This window comes from Suricata suricatta, chromosome 14 (genome assembly GCF_006229205.1).
Source record: "Suricata suricatta isolate VVHF042 chromosome 14, meerkat_22Aug2017_6uvM2_HiC, whole genome shotgun sequence".
Classification (NCBI taxonomy): Eukaryota; Metazoa; Chordata; class Mammalia; order Carnivora; family Herpestidae; genus Suricata; species Suricata suricatta.
This window is the reverse complement of record NC_043713.1, coordinates 2,108,168-2,129,914: the sequence shown is the minus strand read 5'-3', so window position 1 is coordinate 2,129,914 and position 21,747 is coordinate 2,108,168. Positions and strand designations below refer to the sequence as shown.

General features: G+C 56.0%; 1 protein-coding gene across 1 annotated transcript in view; it reads right to left on the bottom strand.

The window, feature by feature from the left end:
- Positions 1-20,415, bottom strand: part of MBP (myelin basic protein) — an 84,751-nt gene extending 64,336 nt beyond the window's left edge. Inside the window, exon 1 of the mRNA XM_029922292.1 lies at positions 20,343-20,415. Within this exon, the coding sequence (XP_029778152.1) occupies positions 20,343-20,393 (51 nt within the window). The 5' untranslated portion in view covers positions 20,394-20,415. The remainder of the gene's footprint in view (positions 1-20,342) is intronic.
- Between the last annotated feature and the right edge of the window lie 1,332 nt (positions 20,416-21,747).

Genomic DNA, 21,747 nt, shown 5'->3' with positions numbered 1-21,747 from the left:
GCAGATACGGTTTACTTTCTGTATTTTCAGTCAGTAGGGAGTCCTTGCATAGAGGTCGCTGCAGAGGACCCTGACAGGCACAGCGGGAGGGCCCGCTCCCCTCCGCATCACATCTCCCCCTGCCCCACCGCCGGGTCCGAGGCCACCGGCCTCTCCAGCGTCTCCTGGGCTCCTTCAGAAGGGTCTAAACACTGATGCCACCAAAGTGCGGTCCCTCCTCCTTATCGTCTCCCGGCAGGGGCCTCACGCTTCTGTTGGGAGCCTGGGACACCAGGCGGCCCGCACAGCACCCAGCGTGGCCTGACCGGCCTCGGCGGCCGCACGCCCCAACTTCACCCGAAGGCCACCAGGCTCCTACCAGAACCTTCTGCCTGGTTTGCCCTCCCTCCAGCGACCGGCGGCGCCCACGAGCGCGGGTTTGCTGACTCACCCATGTTCATTCCTGGTCTTTTCCCTCTGTGGCCAGAGGCCCCCACAGCCTCCCTCCGGCCTCCGCCCTTAATCTGTATCACTTTGTCCCAGGCCTCTCTCGTTTCCTGGGTTTACAGCTAGGACTCTGAGGAGGTCTTTTTCCTGTTTTACATTCTTTTCTTGTAAAGAGAGAAGGCAGGCACCGAGACAGGGCTGTGAGCGCCGGAGCCTCACTGCTTCCACACAGCTTTTACTTGTTGGCTGTGTGGCCTGGGACAAGTCACGTAACCTCTCTGTGCTTCATTTTCCTTTTCTATAAAAGAGAGAAAATGCTGATACTGCATATCGTGCTTGTAATCAGGGTTAATAAAGTTGCTATTTGTAAGCGCTTTCAACATGCCTGGTGCACAGAAACTCTTATATGTTTGTTAAATGGAAACTCTGAAAAACAACAACAAAAAAAAGGTGACCATCCTCCCCTCTGCCTTGGCGCTGGCTCCAAGCTGCCCCTCCCCCAGCTTTGCTCCCCAGCTTCCTCTTACAGCCAGTGGGTTCCGCCCTCCCAGCCTCCCCAGCTCACTTCTCCAGCCTCCCCACTGCCCTGCCCAGGCAGATCCCGGGGTGAGGGGCGTGTCTGGAGAGTGGGCATGTGGCTCCAAGGCTTGCACCAGCCTGAGAAGCTCCTGGGGACGGCCGGACCGGCGTCACCTGCGGGCGCTGCCAGCCTGTGCTGCCCTGGGCAGGTGGCGGGAGGCGGGGAGAGAGCTGCCGGGCACAGAGCTGATCTCTGGTGTGACCCGGGAGGACCGGGCGCGGCACCTCCCCTCCCCCCAGGTTCCGGTTCTGGTGCGTCTGCCCTTGCAACAAGCACCGGCCTGACACGAGTCTCCGTGTGAAGAAGCTGGGAATTATCCTGCCACGTGAGGCCTGAGTCACCCGAGACAGAGTCACAGGGAGGGACACCGGCAGGCCGCCAGCCGCCGGGGTGGGGGGGGGGCAGGGGGGCCAAGGCCCAGGCTGCCGGCGACCTCCGTGGCCTTGGGAAGGCGGAGTTCTTCCTCCTGAGTCACACCAGCCCTCTGGAGTTCCCACCCCTGCTCCCCAGCCCTGCCCCCAGGGGTCTCTGGATTCCTGCTGCCCAACTGAGTGTGGGGGCTCCGCCCCTAAACCAGCCTGGTCCCCGCCCCCAAACCATTTTGGGTCCCCGCCCATAAACCAACCTGGGATCTTCGCCCCTAAACCAGTCTGGGTCCCCGCCCCACCCGGAAGACAGGAGCAGACAGACGGGCGAGACCCCACCTGCCGACATGTAAGCTGGTCCCCACAAGGAGGTGACGTCCAGTGTTTTACCCACGTAGAAAAGGCTTCCTGGGAAGGAGCACCCAGACAGCGAGGAGGAAGAAGTTGGCTCGCATTTTCCCAGCGAAGCTGTGTTACCAGCTGGTTAGTGAACTAAATTTTCCCAGACTGAGATCTAACAGTCTCACAAAATAACTATTAACAGCAAATAGTCGTGTTCAAACTCAGGAGTAATTGAAAAAAATGCAGAGCAAAACTAGAATGAGCTACTGTTTTCTAATGTATTGACATACAGTCAGCCTGAGAAGGGGAGGAGAGAGTAGTCTGCAGGGTTGGGGACCCAGGGACACAGGACGGCTCTGGGAACTGGAGTACCTTCACAGCCTTTTCTGTGAGACCAGCAGTGACAGACCCCAGCCTGTCCCCCCTCAGGGAACTCGCTGGCAGCCTCCCGCCCTCAGGGTCCTGGGGGTCCTGTCTGGGAAGGAGGAGCTGACCCCACCCAGCCCCGCCAGTGGCTTCCTGCTCCCAGCAGCCCTCAGCCTTCCTCCCTCTGCTCCCCCTCCTCCCCGCTTCCCCCTCACAAGGTGGGTCTGAACTCCTCTCCCCTGTAGAAATGGCCACCACTCCCCCCACCTCACCCTTGCCTCCACCTTGGTGGGCCTCCTCCTCTCTCTCCCCCAAGCGCACTGTAAATTGTTTGACAAGAGGGACCCGGCCTTACAAACCCCCCGGGCCCCAGACCTCCCAGCGCCCGGCCCACGGCAAGTGCTGGAGAGGAAACTGTTCAATTGTTACATTCACGAAGTTAAAATGGCAGAGGGAGCCAAGGTGGCTTAGCAGGCATTTCCTCAACTCAACCTGCTTAGTTCCAGAGGAGACTGAACTCGGAAGGACGCGCACTTCCCAGGAGATCCGTTTGTTATCGGGAAGGTCAGGTCTCGGTCTTGGTTTCACATCGTTGAGGCGGCAGCAAAGCCCTGTTCTTGGCCAAGTGCGGACTCCTGCTGCTGGCAGAGTGAGCAGTCAAGTAACGGTCAGCAGCGGTGCTTGCTTCTGCATCGCGGGTGCGTTTTCACACTTTCACATTGAAAATCAAGTTGCCCCTTGTGACCAGCAGCGTCTTCCACTTAGAACTGAGGACACCTTCCTTCGGGTGATGGCACCTCAAGGTCAGGGTCAAAGCTCCATAGTTCAGGAGAACCACTGGGCCCTCCATGGCTGCAGGCCGATGGCAGGGTCACACGGCCTCCCTCTCTCCGCTGCTGGGGTCGGCGGGGCGGACGCCGTGGTGGGAGAGAGCCACGTCCTCCGCCCATGCCTGGTGCAGACCTCCCTCCCGTAGCGTCAGACGGTCACCGTCCACTCCTTCAAGTGGCCACAGGGGAAGCCGGGGAGAGTGCCGATGACAGACAGGACCCCAAACCTCACCCACCCCCTCCGGTCCAGTGAGTTAGGCCCTGCGGCGTGCAGGCGGTGTGCAGAAAGCACAGGTTCATTGCCTGGGAAATCTACTCCTGACTTCAGTCCAGAGTTATTTTCTGAGGCCTGAGGCCGTTGCACCCCCATGAACACGAAATACACCCTCCCGGAGGACACATCGTCAACCAGCGAAGTCCACCAGCAAAACAAGCACAATCAAGATGGCGTGTGTCAAACGTAACGGAATTTTCATGAGAAAGAAAGTAAATAACAGACGTGACACACTCAGATACACAAAGGAGGTCGGTGCCCATGACCCGCGACCCAGCGTGTCACTGCCCCACTGTGTCCTGATTCTCACACCACGTCTGTGACTGCACATGTCCAAATGTGTTTCAAATAATTACCGTTTCTTTGTGATATTTGCACCAATTCTCATCTCCATCAGCCTAAATATGGGAGAGATGACTGACGTAAGAATCCACGCCTTTTCCATAGTGATTTTAGGGCAAAACTCTCGTAATTATAAATGTCAATTTAAAAATATTTCTAAATATTGGGGTGCCTGCGGGACTCAGCTGGCTGAGTGTCCAACTCTTGATTTCAGCTCAGGTCATGATCCTGGGGTCGTGGGATCGAGCCCCACACTGGGCTCCGAGCTGAGCATGAAGCCTGCTTAAGATTCTCTCTTCTCCCTCTGTCCCTCTCCCCACTCACGTGCTCTCTCTCTCAAATAAAAACAAATTAAAAGTAATTCTAAATGCAGATGAGACCTGTTATTCAGCCCTGATGCAATACTCATCATAAAGGAAGCAGCTTACTGCGCCCCTGGTCTTCATCTTTTCACTCAACAGTCTTCATTCGCTCGGATTAACTTCCCCCTTTTGTCCCGTGGGTTCTCTGCTCCCAGATGACGCCCCTGAGGGACGGGTCCGCTCAAGCCCCGCCCAGTGTCTGGTGGCCTCTTGTCCTTTTCCTTGTCCGGAAGAGAAGTGAGTCCCTTTCCACTCCAACCTTAACACTTTGTTTTGTATCTGAATCAGAATCACCTGAAGGCATGAGGACACGATCTGCTCTTCTTTCGAACCAGGCAAAAGGTGGCGGAGGAAAGAATAAAAGGAAAAATTCAGGAAGACCCCCAGCAGGGTGCAGGGTGCTCCTCGGGGCTCCTCAAACCCACAGCCCTCTAAGCAGGGGCAGGAGACAGACACCGGCGGCGAGGTGCAGGGGTGCGTGTGGAGGTGGGGCCTCCCGCCAAGGGGGGCTCCAGCAGCCAAGGGCCGGGTCTCAGGCAGTGGAGGAGGAAGGCAGCCTCACGTCCGGGGAGCAGCCTGGCCCCTCCTCTCTCCCGGTGGAGAAAACCCGACGGGGGCCCGGACTCTGCATTGTCCCAGCCTCCCGCCACGCGAGGCCCCCACTCAGCCACGCGGAGCGCTCGGAGCATGTTCTAGAAGGTCCGACTGGCTCTCCCTGCAGCGGGCGCCCCGGGCAGATTCTGGATGTGCAGGCCGACCCGGCTGGGCCGCTGCTGCAGCCAGAGGAGCCTGTGCGTGGGGCCCCGTGGTCCCAGCGTCTCCCGCCTGTGCTGTCTGTGACCTCCGGCACAGGCCATGCCCGCTCCAGCCCCGGCGGCCTGCATCCCTGCAGTCTGGCACGAACTCAGTCTTGACCGAGGGTGGAGAGAGTCAGCGCCCCGGGCAGGGTTCCGCTCTGGGAGGTTCCCAGGGGACTGTGCTACCCGGGGCGGGGACGGGGACATCTATAAATCCTGCATGTAGACCTATTTACAAATGCTACCTGTGTGTGTGTGTGTTTCTGCCCTAAGAGAAACAAATCTGACATGCTCTTGCTTATTTGGACACTAAAGACACAAATTCCGCTCCCAGTTTAATACCACACAACTAACCATATACATACTCCTATTATCTGAACAACTGAATCTTTGCTTTTGTGTTTTTTAAACAAAATGCATGTATTCCAGGGTTTCTGACCCCCCGTCGGTGGCTGTCCCACCTTGCTGCTGTGACGAGAGAGTGGGGGACGTTCCGGACTCTCAACTCCATACCAGTGTCACTTCCTGCTCTGGGTTCAATTGTGCCCATGCTCTGGGAACGTTGGCTTTGTTGAGAATCAGGGTTCCTGCAGTGGTGCCCGGCGGGGCTCAGTCAGCTAAGCGTCTGACCCTGGATTTCAGCTCAGGTCACCATCTCACGGTTCGTGAGTTTGAGCCCCGTGACGGGCTCTGAGCTGTCTCTGCAGAGCCTGCTTGGAATTCTCTGTCTCCCCTCTCCCTCTCTCTGCCCCTCCCATGCTCACCCTCTCTCTCTCAAAATAAATGAACTTTAAAAAATGTTTAAAAATGTTAAAAAAAATTTAGGGTTCCTGCAAATTGGTTATGATGAGGTCATGCTGCCGTGGGTGGGTCCCTAAGCCACGATGGGGTCTTCGTAAGAGGAATTCCGGCAGAGACACAGACACACAGGGAGGGGGCCATGAGCCCACAGAGGGATGAGACCCCAGCCCAGGCCTGCTGGAAACCACCAGATTCTAGGGCAGAGGCGGGGAGCACAGCCCCTCTGAGAACCTCCAGGCACACCCCTGCGGACCCCGGGGTTCCGGACTTCCGGTCCCCAGGAGTGTGAGAGACAGATTCCTGGTGTTTTTAGCACCAGACTGCGAACTTTGTTGCAGAAGCCGCGGGAAACGAACACGGGTCCCTCTGTGTCCTTTACATGTGGTACAAACAGCTCTGGTTGTTAGCGTGAATAGTGACACAGAGAGGAGGAGACAGTGTCTTTTTGCTATTAAAGAATTTCTAGTCTCCTAACCTGCTTACGAACCAGTAAACATTCTCGTTATTTCTGTGAATAAAAATTTAAAAAAAACTTCGCCTGGCCTTGATTTCTAGACGTTCAGCACTGAGGTGCTCCTTGGGGGCCACACTTGGCTCCACGTGAGGAGAGAGAGCAGGATTCACAGGGTTCACCTTCTCCGACCGCCCAGGAAGTCAGGTTCAGGGTCAGCCCCATCAGAGCCAAGCGGAGCCGCAAAGCATAAACTTGAGTAAATCCTACCAAAGCCAGAAGCAAACCAAAACGCCGGGGAAAGGCATCGGGTTTAATTGTTTTAGGCTCTGGTCTGTTCAGCGAATTGTAACTTTGGACCCATCTCGTCGAGTCTCTCCCGGTGACGACGTACCCCACCGTTCAGGTGCACCACAGCGGTTGTGAAAGATTTTCTTAAGGTATAGTTTTTACATATACACGAACTTGTAAGTACAAAATGCATTTAATCAGCCTCGAATTTCTGAAAGGCTGATGATCTGGAAATGACAATTTTAGGAAGAACAGCCCAGAAGTTAAGTTTCTAGTTATTATCGCAACATCCGGAAAAAATAATGTAAAAAGTCTATGAGAGAGGGAAACCCTGGAATCACATTTAAAAAAAAATTATAAACTTCACAAAGTTCTGATTCAAACTAAAAAATACATGTCAGGAGAGGAGAGGTGTTTAAATACATTAAAAAGTGATCTTGTAAGCTGCAAGACAATTTTAAACTGCTAGCCTCAGAGCCATGACCCACCATAGGCTGCTTTAAAAGAGAAAAGAGAAGGGATTTTGAGAAGTTTGCAATACCTTAAAAAAAGATGACGTTTCCCCTAACGTCCTAAACTTGCGTTGGGAATCACAGGCTTAGACGCGGGTAGTATTGTGTGGCCTGAGTTTCCTGGCTACGTTCCCAGTCACTCACTCCCTGGCTGGCTCGCGGCCGGACGGGGTGCTGGGAGCTGGGGCGAGAGTCAGGCCAGAGGGCTGCCTGGAGGAGTTCACAGGGCTGTACACAAAGTGGACACTTCAGAAATGAAATAGGGCCACCCGAGACCAGCGTTCCGTCGACCCAAGTGTAGGGCTTGCAAGCTTGGTCCGCCCTCGTGCGTACCGTGTGTTCTGTGCGTACCATGCCTACTATGCGTACCGTGGGTTCTGTGCATACTGCGCTACTGTGTGAACTGTGTGTACGCAGTGCAGGAAACAGACCACACCTACTTTTTCTGAGACCCTGAGAAAAAAACTCACACAACGGTTCACCGTTTTTATAATGCATGTGATGTTTAGCAAGATAAGTGGAGAAGATGGGCCATAAAATAGAAACTTTTGCATTATCTGCTTTTCTGATGGGCCTGACACCAGGCTGGTGCTGGCGGCAGTGGAGAACCTGAGACCCTAGGTTTGTGTCCAGAATATGTAAAGAGCTCCTACAATTTAACAATGAAAGACAAAATACCTAATTTTTTAAAAAAGTGGACAAAGAATTTGAATAGATCTTCTCTACAGAAGATATACAAATGGCCAATAAATACGGGAAAAGATGCTCAACATTATCATCCACGAAGAGAATGCAAATCAAAAGCACAATGTGAGGCACCACGCCACATCCGCTGGGATGGGGCCAAGCAACGACAACGGTAACTTGGTCAGGACGTGGAGAAGTCGGGAACCCTCGGACACCGCCAGTAAACCGGTGCAGACACCTGGAGACAGTCTGACGGTCCTCCCAAAGTTCAACACAGAGCTACCGTAGGACCGACCCATTAAAACTTGTGTAGGAGTGTTCAGAGCCGCATAATCATAATACCAAAAGATGGAAGCATCCCGAATGTCCACCAGTGAGGGAAGGGATATTTAAAATGCAACGTAATTCCTACAATGGCATATTATTCATGAACAAGGAGCGAAGTCTTGCCACCTGCCCCAGGCATGACCTTGAAAACACCGTGCTGTGCGGACGGAGCTGGTCTCCAAAACTCCATTCTGCATGATCACGTGATCATGTGTGAACGAAACGCCCAGCATGGTCAAATCCATAGCAACTGGAAGTACATTAGTCACTGCCTGGGGTGGACGGGGGCGAGCAGCGGCTAGTAGTGGCTGCGGGTCTCCTTGAGAGGTGACAAATACGTTATAAAATCAGATCGTGGTGACGGCGGCACAATCCTGTGAAGATACTCAAAAGGACTGAATTGTACGCTTCAGGTGGGTGAATGTTACGGTATCTGAACTTACATCAATAAAGCTATTGGTTAGAAGAAAAAGAGCAGCACACCCCTCGTAGCCAGGACCCGATGACATTCAGGACCCAGTGACATTCTGGCTACGATGTCAGGGGTGAGGAATCACTCCTCACGAAGCCACTCGTCCACTGTGGGGACTGCATGGGATTCAGTGCCAGGGTCCCACGGTGGGCTCTGAAATGTGGGGGATTAAAACTTTGGAAGACTTTCTTCTCTCTAATTCTTAGGCGGTGAATTCTACACCCGGCGACAGTGAGCACCTCGAATGCAATTACAAACAAAGGGCTGGAAAACGCCTCTTATTCGCTACCAGGGACCCCAGAAGGAGAAAAACGATGCTGTGACAAGTCTCCACGAGGCGGGATTGCCACGTCAGGGCTCCTTCTCCCGACCCGGGTGTTTTAATGGCATCAAAGAAAACGTAGCAAGCATGCCTGATAACAAGAGTGTATGAAAATCCAGGGTTTTTTAAAATTAAGAAGTGCTATAAGAGAAAAGAAAGCATGTCCACACAGAAGCTGGTCCATGAGCTTCTGCTGGTAGCGGTGCTATTTATAAGGACCAGAAGGTGGAAAGAGCCTGGTGTCCGTCACGGGGTGAAGGGACGCACTGGATGTGGTCTGTCCACACGATGGAATGTTGTTCGGCCAGAAAAGGAAGGAAGCGCTGGCCCGTGATATGCAGGACACTGAAAACATGCTCCACGCAAGCAGCCAGAGAGAAAAGAGCACGTGTTAGCTGATTCCGTTCAAGGGAAATGTCCGGGACAGGGAAACCTAGAGACGGAAAAGGGGTTGCAGAGGGCAGGGGCACGGAGACTGAGGGGTGGAGTGGGGTGACGGCGGTCTTCTAAAACTGACTGGAGGTGACCGCCCTGCATGTCCGTGGACACGAGAAATCGCGCCGAATCGTACACCTGAGGTGGTGAATCGTCTGTACCTGAATGACATCTCCGTAAAGGTGTTTTTAAAAAGCGTCCGAGCTCAGCGTGTGGGCCGGTCACCGCGGAAGGTCCCGGCGCCCCCGGCAGGGGGGTTGGAACTCAGCACTGAGGTGGTCCCGGGAGCCGTTAGATCAGGAAGTGGCTCTTCTAAGTACTTGAGTGTTAACGTCACGGTCTCTGCCAAGCTCACGTTGTTGTGTAATCAGGATCGCGGCATTCTCCAAACGAGGGCACAGACATGAGCTCAGGGTTTTATTTAAACAGGACTGTGAGACGCCGCAGCAGAACTGTCTGCCGGGGCTGTTGCGTAACCGGACCTACTGACTGCTATTTTAGGAACCCAAGTATCTTGCCATTTGTTCCTGGGTGCCACCGCGCTACCAGCTGGTCAAGTCTTAAACAGGAAGGAGGGTCACCTAAGGAAGGGGTGAGGGGAGAGGCAGAGAGAGACTGCTCAGCGGAGCTCCCTTACCTCGAGTTCTCTGGTAAGTTGCAGGTTCAATTAAAATGCACGTAAAGGTAATTCACGTAGAGACGTTTGTTCAGTTCGAAAGGAAATTCTGCATCACCGGAAACAGAATAAGGTGATGGAGAACTCTGATCTTCTCATTGGAAGCTGAATGCATTCCCTTTAGTTTTACGTAATCAGGTCCCACTTAAATTCCCTAAACATGTGACGCCGTGCTGACCCAGGTTTATTTCCCTGCTCCCTGTAGTGCAGACGGGGCAGAACCTGGGCGAGAAGGTCTGACATTTCTGTATCCTGGACTGCGGCCCCAGCGAGGCCAGCCTCCGCCTGCTCGCGAGAGGTCACGGGGGCGTGTCTGCCTCACCGGGTCACCAAGGCCAGGCGGGAGGCTTGCCGCCCACCTTGCTTATCTGACCAACCTTATCTTCTATTTTCCGTATTTTAGAAAAGTGAAAGTAAAATCTTTTTAAAGTAAAAAACAGGTTTTAATGAGCATGTTACTGTCATAAGATTAAAAAAGAGCAACTTCCCGCCGAACAAGGACGGACACAGTCAGGCTGCACACGGAGCCGCCCCTGTCCCTGCAGACACCGGTCTCGCCTGTGATGCGGCCGCAGCCCTGCCCCAGCACACTCGGATCTGGAGAAAGAAATCAGGCTATGCCTCGTCTCTCCCCATTCTGCACCGAGATGGGTCACCCAGACTCCAGGAAGAGACTGACCACGTCTCGGGAGCTTCACGTGTACGGGTGGTGACAGGTCCAGTCACAGGTGCAACGAGACCGAGTCCCCACCTCCTCAAGGGTCTGAACGTGACGCTCTGGGCAGAGGCACATTCAAGAGAGACTTTGTTCTTCAGGCCACAGACCTCTCTTGTTTCATAACGGACAATAAAATCGAGGCAGAGTATGGTTGGATGAAGATACAAGTTATAAGCATGTTCCGAACAAACTCTTTAGGACCTGACAGGTCATGGGCGGCGGAGGCCCCCAGTCGTCTGATGGGGATCAGACGGGCTTCTCCGTGTTGTTCAGGAAGCATCCTTGAGTTCTGAGCGCTACAGGAACTGTGACCTTAAAGAATCACACTCTGTCTCCTGGTACTTGGAGCGTGCTATTACATGCTCAAGAACAAAAACAGAACATCAAAGGTCGATTTTCTTTAAAACGTTGAAGAGTTGGCAAGAAAGGTGTGAAACACAACGTTCCTAAACAGAGTAACTAAATATTTCGCATCCCAACAACGAAACGGGAGGGGCCTGTGCATCAAAAATGGTTCGTCAGCAGGAAGGATTATAGTCTTGGAATATTCTACAAATATCATGTCATATTTCACTTTGAAACGCATGGCAATAAACCATTAAAAAACTGACGTTGTCACAAAGTAGAACAGAAGGGTGAAAAAAAAAAGGATCTTGCATTCAATTCAGAGTGTGGCAGTCCCAATAGCCCTTTTATTAATTCCATAGAAAAATTAATCTAAGACCCGTGATTTTGGAGGCAATGGATAGACAGAACCACTGCGACTGCAAGTGAGGACAGGACAGCTAAAATCACGGCACAAAACTCTCAGCATCTTAGGAGCAACGAGCCAGGACGGCAGACGAAGAACTGAACGTGGCCCCCGGCGTCACGGGCGTCCCTTAGACACGCCTGGCTTCCCGGAGGCCTCACTGGGCAAAGACAAGGACATGTTGGCTTCTGCCATTTCCTCTCGTTTTATCCTCCCTTGAGGTGAGTCTGGGCTGGGCCGCTGCCCCCGAAGGCCAAGAGCTCCCAGAGCCGGCGGCGTCTGAGGGCCTCTCTGCTCGGGGTCCCCCACCCGCCCTGGAGAAGGCCAGCCCGCCGGCCGCGGCCCTCCCTCCCTGCGTCCGGCTCACGTCTGGCCTCTTTCTTTCTTCTTCGTCGTCTTCTTCTTTTATTTTGAGAGAGACAGAGATAGCATGAGCAGGGGAGGAGCAGAGACAGGGAGAGAAAGAGAGAGAGAATCCCAAGCAGGCTCCGTGCCTCCAGTGCAGAGCCAGACTCGGGGCTCAAACTCACAAACTGTGAGATCATGACCTGAGCTGAAACCACTTAACCGCTAAGCCACCCCGGCGCCCCTGGTCTGGCCTCCTTCAAGGGTCCTCGAGCAGCAGCAGGAGGAGGAGGAGGCCTGGAGGGTGTGCAACCAGCTGGGTCCCTGCACGGGAAAGGAGCAGGGGGGCGCAGGGGCGAGGGGACGCCAGCCTCCTCCCCGGTCCCTCCTGGAGGCGGTGCTGGCCTCCCAGCGCAGTGGCTGCTGAGTAAGTCCTTGCGAAGCCGCTCCTGCACCCACCGGGCTCTAAGCCTTTGCCTGGGACCACACGTGAGAGTTCAGGGATGCGGAGTGTCCTCTGTAAACTCCACTCACTGAGGGCAATATGGCATCTGTATTCGTGGCACAGAGCCTGGGGGACAGCAGGGCCCAACCGGTGTGCAGAGCAGACCAGCGAGGTGCCCAAGGGCACACAACCGCTCAGTGCTCGGGGTCAGCTGGGCGCCCCAGCTGGGTGAGGACCTGGGCTCAGTGTGGGTGCCGGTATCTCAGGCAAAACCCCAGAGAGAAACACAAGGAACCTGGCACTGCGGGTGGGGTGCGGCACGAGCTCAGTGACACAGAGTAGCTGCAAGAGGGCATCTGGGAGAGGCCAGGTCCCGGAGGGCAGAGGGAGGAGAAGGAGCCGCCCGCCGAGGTGCAGACAGCCTGGGCCGGGCCCCCGGGGGCGGGAGAGCAGGGCCTGGCTGGAGGGGCACCAGCAAGACCCTTCCTCCAACACGCTGGAACACAACACCAGAGCCAGCCTTCCTGTCAAATCTGAAGACGCTGGTGTTTTCTCAAGGGTCTTAATGCAGTAAGCAGGCAGCAGCGCACTCTGCCCCGGCCGGCCCGTGTTTGGTTGCACACGCCTCTCGCTGAAGTGTGATTTAGGGCGCGTTAAAGAACAGTCTGTTTTGGAAGCACCAAGAACCGCAGAAACGTAAGAATGAAATTCGTCTAGGTTTTTGCTTAACTACACGATAATCAGAGTAACGTCGGCACGGAATCAGGATGAGGAGAACACGCCGGGTGCGTCTGAGCGCACAGCCGGGCAGAGAGGGCGAGGTGACCTTGCGGCGGGAGACCAGCGTCTGCAGGGTTTGGGGCTGGCGGGCTGGAAACACCCCTCCACACGCGCGTGCACACACACGGAAGAGAACTCTTCACAAGCACATGCCAGCATGTACAATCTCTTGCTTCCAAATTTAAACATTTAAAAAACCACACTTCCGAAGGAGTGAGAATAGATAGGAAATAACATTTTGACAACTGAGTTTTTACATTTCATTTCATTAAAAATACCATAAGAGGGTTTTTACAAAATCTAAAGAAGTTCTTTCTTAATAATGAAGAAGCACAGAGTTCTCATCAGGGACACGTCTTCCCTGTCGGCATCAGAAGGAAGTCTGCCTTCAAAGACCGAGCTCCTCAGGGGCATTTCTGAGCCGGGCTGAGAAGCAGAGGTCAGGCCGCCTTCTGCGAGCAGCCGGAAGGGCAAGGCACCGAGTCACTGTGGGCGATGAAGGCCACTCGGCACCTAAATCGGCCGGAGCCCCAGGGCGGCAGCCCTCAGAGCGCGCACGCCTGCCCCTCCCCCTCTGGGAACCGCGGCCCCTCTCCTGCCCCAGAGGGGCTGCCGGGTCTAACACTCACCACATCGTCACTGGTGATTCGAGAACAGGAATGTGGTCGGCCCCGCCCGAGGCCCCGTTCTCGGTCACAGGTAAACCCCACAGCGGACTTGGAAGCCCGTCTTCCTGTAGAGCGCACCCAGCACCCAGCACCCAGCACCCAGCCCCCAGCACGAGCCCGGATGTCCTCTCGATGGAAACAAACGTACGGAGCAAAAGGAGCCTCGCTTCTGCTCGCTCCGTGCTGCCCTTTGGCACTAGGGCAGGGTCTCGGCCTCCCCTTCTTCCCGGTCCGCACGCACAAAATAACGGAGCATCAGAGACGCCGCGACAGAGCCACTAGGGAAGCGCAGCCGGTGACGTAAGAACCTCGGAGCGTCCCGCTGGACACCGGGCGCAAACAGGCGCCTCGTCTCAGCCCATCAGCGGCTCGAGGCCCGAGGACGTAAATCTGGGGCAGGAGACAGAAGGCAGGTTTGTGGCCAGGCGCGTACAGAGGACGTGTGACATCTGGTGCGTGTTCTGTCCCGTCCGTGGTTTCACTGGCTCATCATTTAACATATCGCCTACATCTCACAACCGCCCGGGTCTGAAGTGCGCAGCCTGCAAACTGGGTCACAGTTCCTGATAAAAACCAGCTCCGCAAACGACCTAGCAGACCTCGGAAACGCACAGTGGCCCGGAAGGACACAGAACGTCAGCATCGCACGGGTGTCCCAGCAGCTGGGTTTTCAAGCCCCAAATCAGAAGCCGGAGCCCTTGGGTGCCCGAGCCCAGGACTGTTGGGGGCCCTTCCCAACCACAGGCCTGGGGTCCTGAGGCCTCAGCTTGGAAGGAGGAGCCGGCCTGGAAGGGGTCACCCCCCCCCCCGCCCCCGGGTCCGGCTCCAAGCCACGGGCCGGGCAGGGGCAGGACGGGGCGGCCTGCGGGCTCCGGGTCCCCACCCTGGGCGCTGCCGGCTTGTGGTTTCCGTGGCCCCGGGCACAGCTTCACAGTCAGCCCGACGCTATTTTTATTAGGGGCTGTTGTGGGGCGGCTGTGTTGCTAATTACACCTCCGTCTTCAGTAATTACATGCGCGTTCGCCCACGTGTGGCCGTGGCGACCTGCTAGGTGTGAGCGTTCTGCTTCGGCAGGTGAAACCCAGCGCCCGCCTCCAACCCTTCACGGGCAGAGTCCACCTCGGGTCGCGTTTCTACACAGAACGGTGATGAGCGACTTCCTCTGTGGGTCCGCCCTAAAGGCGGGAGCACCGCCGACTCAACAGTCTAGACTCTGCTGTAAGTGCTCAGGGAGACTGCTCTCCAGTGCTGGTAAAACACAGACGGTGCCTCGGACACGACACCACATGCCGCCGGTGGGCACTGCAGCCTCTCCTGCAGGGCACAGACCCCCACACAGGGTTGGAAGCGGGCACCCCCTTCTGCAGAGGCAGCTCCGGTCCCCCGTGCGAACTTGAATTTACAAAACCCAACTGCAGGGAGATGTTGCCCGTGACGTCCTCCAACTTGGTCTCAGGCCAGATGCGACCCGCTGTGAGCTTTCGGGACTGCAATAAGGGGGGCTGACTGTCCACAGACTTTGGAAGGCTTCCCTCAAAGGACACGTCTTTCCCACCATGGTATTTCTCCGTTTCTCGGCGCTCACGGAAGATCTCTGGAAGCACGTCAGGAGGGGGGACCCTCGAGTTGCACTGAACCCCGAAGCAGCCTGTAGAAGCAGGTGCTGTTTTCACAGGCCGGTGCCTGGATTCGGCCCCGGGCGGCCTGCTCTGGAGCGAGATGGAGATAAAGCAGCGAGTGTGCCGTGCGCCGTCCGAGCTGAGGGGAGCAAGGGCACCTTCTTCATTTATAACGAATAAACATGTTTGCTAGTTTGTTTCTGAGAGCGAGCGTGAGCAGCGTCGGGCAGAGAGGGGCAGAGTCCCACGCAGGCTCCAGGCTCTGAGCTGCCAGCACAGAGCCCGATGTGGGGCTCGGACGCACAGACTGTGAGACCCTGACCCGAGCCGAAGCCGGACGCTCCGGCGACTGAGCCCCCAGGGTCCCCAGGAACTTCCTCACCGTTGGAGCCAACAGCACACCGGCCCGCCCTTGGCAGTTCCCAGGAATTCTAAGTGTGCTTGTGTTTTCAGAGGATTTTACCTTCTGCGTTCACTATTAACTTTTGCATGAAACGATACGACTTCCGGAAAGAGCAGAATTCTTTTCGCTGACAAAAAGGTGCTGACGCGTATCTGACCGGGTCCTCGGCACCCCAAGGATTAGGGTGACGGAGATGGACTGTGCAGTGGGACCGTGCAGCTCCCGCAAACCTGTGGCCATTTAGGTCTAAACGATTTAAAAATAACTAACATTTCAAATGTGGGTCTTCAGTTGTGCTGGCCACCTATCCTTGCTTCTTGGCCACGTGTGTCTGAATGACAGGTGAGTGTTCCACAGTCAGGGTCAGGAGGAATCCTTTATGGGGTGTGTGTGTGTGTGTGTGTGTGTGTGTGTGTCTGTGAGAGAGAGACAGAGACAGAGACAGAGACCAGGACAGAGGACAAACTCCAAGATGCTCCTGAAGAGAAGGTGCACTGGAAGCCCCACCCTGCCGTCTAAGAGGTCACTAGACACTGTCTAGGTGTTCCCACGTTTCAGACAATCAGATTGTTTGGTTCGTGCCTCTAAGGACATACCTTCTGCTTTTCAGTTCCCCAAGCTTTTACACATGTAGATTAACACAGGAATTTTCTGAGTTCTCAAAACACCTTTCTTGAGGTGATGTGCCTAAGAAACTAGAAATTCTACATGTAGGGGTCTAACAAGTGCCAACACACTGCTGTCCTACAGGCAAGGTGGGCATTTCTGGGTGAATTCAGTGCTTTAAGCACCGTGCTCCAGGCTGCGGGGGGGCTGACAGCGGGGAGTACACAGCGCCCTTCCCAGGGGCCCGGCTGGCGCTGCCTGACCTGGAGCTGAGGGTGGGGGTGCACTGGCCACACTCACCCACAGGCTGTGCCGTGAGGGCCCTCAACAGCAGCATGGGGGGGGAGGGGGCCTGGGGGCACAGCCAGGAGCAGAGCTGCCCCCATCAGGACCTCGCTGAACTTGACCTCCATGAGGGGAGGAGAGGGCCGTAGCCCCTCCTGCTGCTGCTGCTGTTTTCAAGCAGAATTCCTTCTCCCTCCTGAGGATTTGGTGCGGCCCGAACCGAGCGATCCAAACAGGCAACATCCGGACCTGGGATGAGAACCTGTTGGACCCAGGACTCCGGGAGGCGCGGCCTTGAGGAATCAGCCGGCGGGCGGACGGTCGGCCCCTGCACAGCCGGCGGGCTGGTGCTTCCCGCCAGACGGAGGGACGGTCCACGTGCTGACGGTGTATTTGCATGTTTGCATACGTCTCAGAGGGCCACTCGAACGTTCTCTGGAGTCTCATCAAGGAAGGGGGCTTTAATGGTCGTTAAATACGGGAATGAATTTTCCGGGGACATGAACGCCCCTGCAGAGGCGGCGTGTCCGTGCGGCCTGCACTCTGCTTCGAAGAACAGCCTGGATAACCCGCTTAGCTGGAGACACCAGACTCGTAAGCCTGTGGAGTGTGGGTGTGGACGTGGGTTTTGCAAGCTCTCAGATTTCGGCTTTCAGGTCTACTTCTCCTGAAGCTGATTAAATAGAAACATCCAGAAAACCATGGCTAGGCACCTTGGGGAAGGTCTGTGGGCCCGATTCGCACAGGCCGCCCACAGGGGAAAGCAGGTTTCCAAGACTGTTGTACTGGGCTAGGATTTCAACATTTTAACTCGTCACTTGATTTCACTCATTCAGGAAAACATGCAAATATGTCAACACAGACTCCAGTTGTCTTTATTGGTCACGTTTCCAGTAGCAACGATTCAAACGAGGAATAGCTTCTGCTTTCATAGGAGAAAGAAATAACCATGAGATTTTAAGGGCTCCTTGTTCATTCCCAAGTTAACTGATGTCAGTGTTAAAAAACAAAATAAAACAAACCCCCGACAAAGCTGAGAACTCAGATGTTAAGAAATAGTTCCAGGGCACTGAAGTCCCAATTCCTTAAGGTCAGAAATGAGAAACAGGGAAATGCAGGGTCCCTGGGAAATACAAACCCAGGGCAGCCCACGTGATACATGTGGTCTCTTCCTGGAATGCCTGAGGGGGACGGACCCCGACCCAGGGCCGTCACCTGAGGGCCTTCTCAGGGCCCAGTGCCTATGGGCGGTTTCTCCCAAGGAACAGCTGGTCTACCACCTTAATTTCAAGCCGACCAAAGGTAAGTGGTCCCTGTAGCGGCCAGTGGGCCGGATGTCTTACCTCCCCTTGCGGGTGTCCCGTCTCATCCCCAGGGCCATCCGCCAGGTACGGCCTCCCTCCGGTGGCAGGAGAGTCTATTCTTAGCTTGTGGAACCAGTTTTCCTGGAGCCTCCGTGGGCAGGGCCTGCTCAGAACCCTCAGTCTCCCCAGGGCCTCGCCGCGAGCGTGGGGGCGGGCGGTCACCCGGGGTAGCTGGGACAGTCCTTCTCGGTCCTTCCGGGTCCTTCCCGGTCCTTCCCGGTTCACCGAATCCGTACTAAACACCGAGCAGCTGATGAGGAGCCGATAGGTCAGGGAGCTAGCGCTCTCTGGAAATCAGGTTCTGCCACGGCTCTTCAAACCACAGGGAATCACAGGCCAAGGAGGGGGTTTCTGGGAATGGGAGTGAATCTCGGAAACGTTCTGTCCCCGCGCTTCCTCCCGTGTGGGCTTTCCTCCCTTCCGCTCGCCATCGGGCGTCCTGCCATGTGCTGGGGCCACGGCGGGCGGCGGGGCGGGGGGAGGGGGGGGGCTCGGCCACCTCGCTCCGCGGCCGGGTGTCCTGCTCCACCTGTGACCAGCAGAGCCAGGTGGGAAAGGGGGTTCTCCCGGCACCTGCTGGAGAGAGTCCAGAGCGACCCCCTCCGTGACCCTCCTCCCTCCTGCACCCCCACATGTCTTCTTCAGGAGGAGAGAGAAGCCGCCAGAAGGCGCAAGGTGCTGAGTCATGGGGAGAAACCCGAGGGACAGAGACCGGAAGGTCCTGGTGGGAAGTGACTGCGTCTCCTTCCCCAGCACTGGACAGAGGGCCTGGCCGGACCAGGAAGCCGCACAAACAACCAGCGCAAACCCCGTCGTGCGGGCAGGTGCAGGCAGGTGCGCGGCCGGATGCAGGAGGGGAGGGGTGGCCCGGCCGGGCAGCAGCTTCCCCAAGAGGCCAGGGTTTGGGGGGATGAGGCGACTCTGCCTGCAGCGGCCCCCGCTCACGGGTCAGCCCAGCATCCTCCGCTGGCAGCTTTCCGTCCACTGCCCGGCGAGTCAGAGCACGCCTCACAGAATTACACGCAGAAACATACAGACGGGCAACGGGGCGCAGGTGCTCACGTGCTCTCTCTGTCCTGGTCCAGGCTCACCTGCGTGTTGTGTCTCAGGCACTCGCCCCTCAGACGTTTTCTCTCCGTCACAAAACGCTTTTACACTAACAACCACCGCCGGGAGCCAGTGTTCTTGAAGTTCGGATTTTTTAAATCGTCCAAACGTTACGCATCAGATATCAGAAGCCAAGAGCGTTGAGTACAGGCATCACCACCACTCAACAACCTTATTTAGGTACAACTGACACCTTAAAACTATGTCTCCGGGTTTTATAATGTCCGACAACAGGAAAGAAACTCGGAGCCACAGATGGGATTTTAGAGCCAGCGTTGCAAATCCGTCACCACAAGACTTGAGCTCCTGTTGAGGCCGGTCTCCCCTTTAACTCTGGTGTAGACTCCGCTCGGGGGACAGGCGGCGCCCCGGTCCCCACGTCCCCGTCCCCACACCCCGGTCCCCACACCCCGAGCCCTGGTTCCCCCCCCCCCCGCCGTTCCTGCACTCCGGTCCCTGCGCCCTGGTCCCCACACCCCTGTCCCCACACCCCGGTCCCCACAGAGACCCAGCACACAGCTCAACGCCTCTGCCCATTATGACAACGGGCTTCTCAGGAGAACAGTTTGCCTTTTAAAAATTAACAGTCATTCCCTGGTCAATATTTATTGGAATGTCAGGTATTTATAACATTCTCCCCTCTCGGCAGGAAAGAGAGGGTTCCAAACCCATGACAACATTACAAACACAGAAGTCCCTCCCCGTTCACCTTGGGCCCGAAATCATTAGTCAAGAAGCCAGATGACACTGTTAGGAGCTTCAGCTGAGGTAAAATATGGGCAAGAACAGCATGCATTCGCGCATGTACTTTGCAAGGGACGCCGTGAAGGCACATTCTGGAAAGCGACGCAGCGGCTGGCACAGAAACGGGGCCCGGGCACGGAGCAGGGGGGACCCAGGGCTGCTAAGCGGGTTGTTATTAGGTAAACGCCGTGCCGCACACCACGGCCAGGGTGGCGTGGGGCTGCCGCTCAGCTCAGTGCCGTGGGCATTTTCCAGCGCGTTCACGGGCACCCGGGCTCGGCGCCATGACCCTGTGGCGAACCCGCATCCGTCTGCGGCTATAACACCTGAAGGGTCACCCGGAGCTGAGCTCGGAAGGCACGGAGCACCTCCCTTCCCCGCCCCCACAAATCAGGGCGATTCAACGCGTCGCACATCACGTCAGCCCCCTTTTCTCATCTCAAGTGACCCTCTGGAGGTGGAGAAAAAGCCCCGGCCAGAGGGTGAGGCCACCAGGAGCCTGGCGAGTGGCAGGACGCCATGTGGGAAATATGGAGGAGACTTCTTCTGACTCCCTGGGAGGATCTGGGCCATTTTCGTTTGCACTTTCCCCTTCGGCGTATCTGTACTTCCCGCGGGTGGTTCAGCGATGGGGTGGAACGGAAGGGCGGCGGGGGCCACCGGCAAGGTCATGGGCCTGGGGTCCCCGCCGAGGCGCGCAGACCTCCGTCCCTCTGCCCGAGAAGTGTCTGAGGTGGGGGGCAACTCTCCAGCAGGAGACCCTGGCGGCCACCGTGTGCATCGGGGGTCACGGTTAATAACAAAACCGAGACGCCGTCGGAGGGGCCCGGAGCCCCGCTCGCGTCCTACCTTGCTGCCCTTCTCGGCGCTCAGCTCCCGCTTCCCGGCGTGGTTTCCCATCCCGAGCCGCGCGGGTCAGAAGCTAGAAGAAAAACAGAAGCGTTAGCCTTCAGTTTTCAATGCGAGCGACAGTCCGGTGCTGCACACTCTGCTCTGCCCATTTCCAAGAGGAGAAGATGAAAACCCCCAGACCCGAGACCGGGGAAGCCTGACCCGGGGGGGCCTCTGTCGACGCCGGATCCCAAGCCAGACCCTGGGAAGGGGGCCGCTGGCGTACCCAGGCTCTGTTCCAGCGCCAAGACCCTCCACTGTGTTCTCCTCTGCAGACAAAGCCCCCGGGTCGAGAAGGCTCCCGGATGGCGTCCACCTGGGGGCCACACCTCCTCACACCCCAAGTGTGGTGGGACACACTCACAGGCAGAGCAGGGCGCCCCTCCTGAAAACGAGAGCCAGTCCGCTGGGGCTCACTGTTTGGGGAATCACGTGAGCACAGACACCAAAACATCAGACCAAGGAGTGCTTATCAGACAAGTATCCCAGGAATCTGCAGAATTTGCAAGGAAGACAAAGGTGGATTAAAAGCATCTGTTTCTCATTTGTTTTCTAACGTAAACTTTAGCAGAAGTTTCACGATGTTTTTCCCCTAGAGGCACAAAACCGTAGAATTTAGCCAAACCCAATCTCTACCTATTGCATATCCACCCTCCTCCTTGGACGTGCACCGACAGCCAGGACCACTCGCTCCATCGCTGTGAGCCATCACCCGGCCACAGGTGCCGGTCTTTAAGGGCAGTTATGAAATGTAGTTGTCCACGAGGAACTCTTTTTTTTTTAAATAATTAAAAAAAAATTTTTTAATGTTTCTTATTGATTCTTGAGAGACAGAGAGAGACAGCATGAGCAGGGGAGGGGCAGAGACAGAGGGAGACACAGAATCCGAAGCAGCTCCAGGCTCTGAGCTGTCAGCACAGAGCCCAATGTGGGGCTCAAACCCACAAAACATAAGATCATGATCTGAGCTGGAGTCGGACGCTTAGCCGACTGAGCCCCCCAGGCGCCCCTCCTGAGGAACTCTTTATAAGAATATGAGTGAACTTGCTGACCGTGGAAGAGCTTTCCTGGAAAGGTAGCAAAATGAATTGTCTTCTGAAAATGAGAGGATTTCTAAAACATGACACGTGTCTGGATGAAAGGCAAGGCTTGCCCCCAAAAGGCTCCCTCCTCAGGAAAAGGGAACGGCTTAAATCGGGATATTTCCAAAGCCTTCCATCGTTCTGGATGCCTCTCAGTGACCATGAAGGACGCACTTGCCTTTGTCCACAGGGACCCCGGCCCGGGGCAGGACGGGTGAGAAAGGAATTTTCGAGCGTCCCCTCCCAGGGAGTGTGTGAGTAAGTGAGCGTTCCGCAGGGAG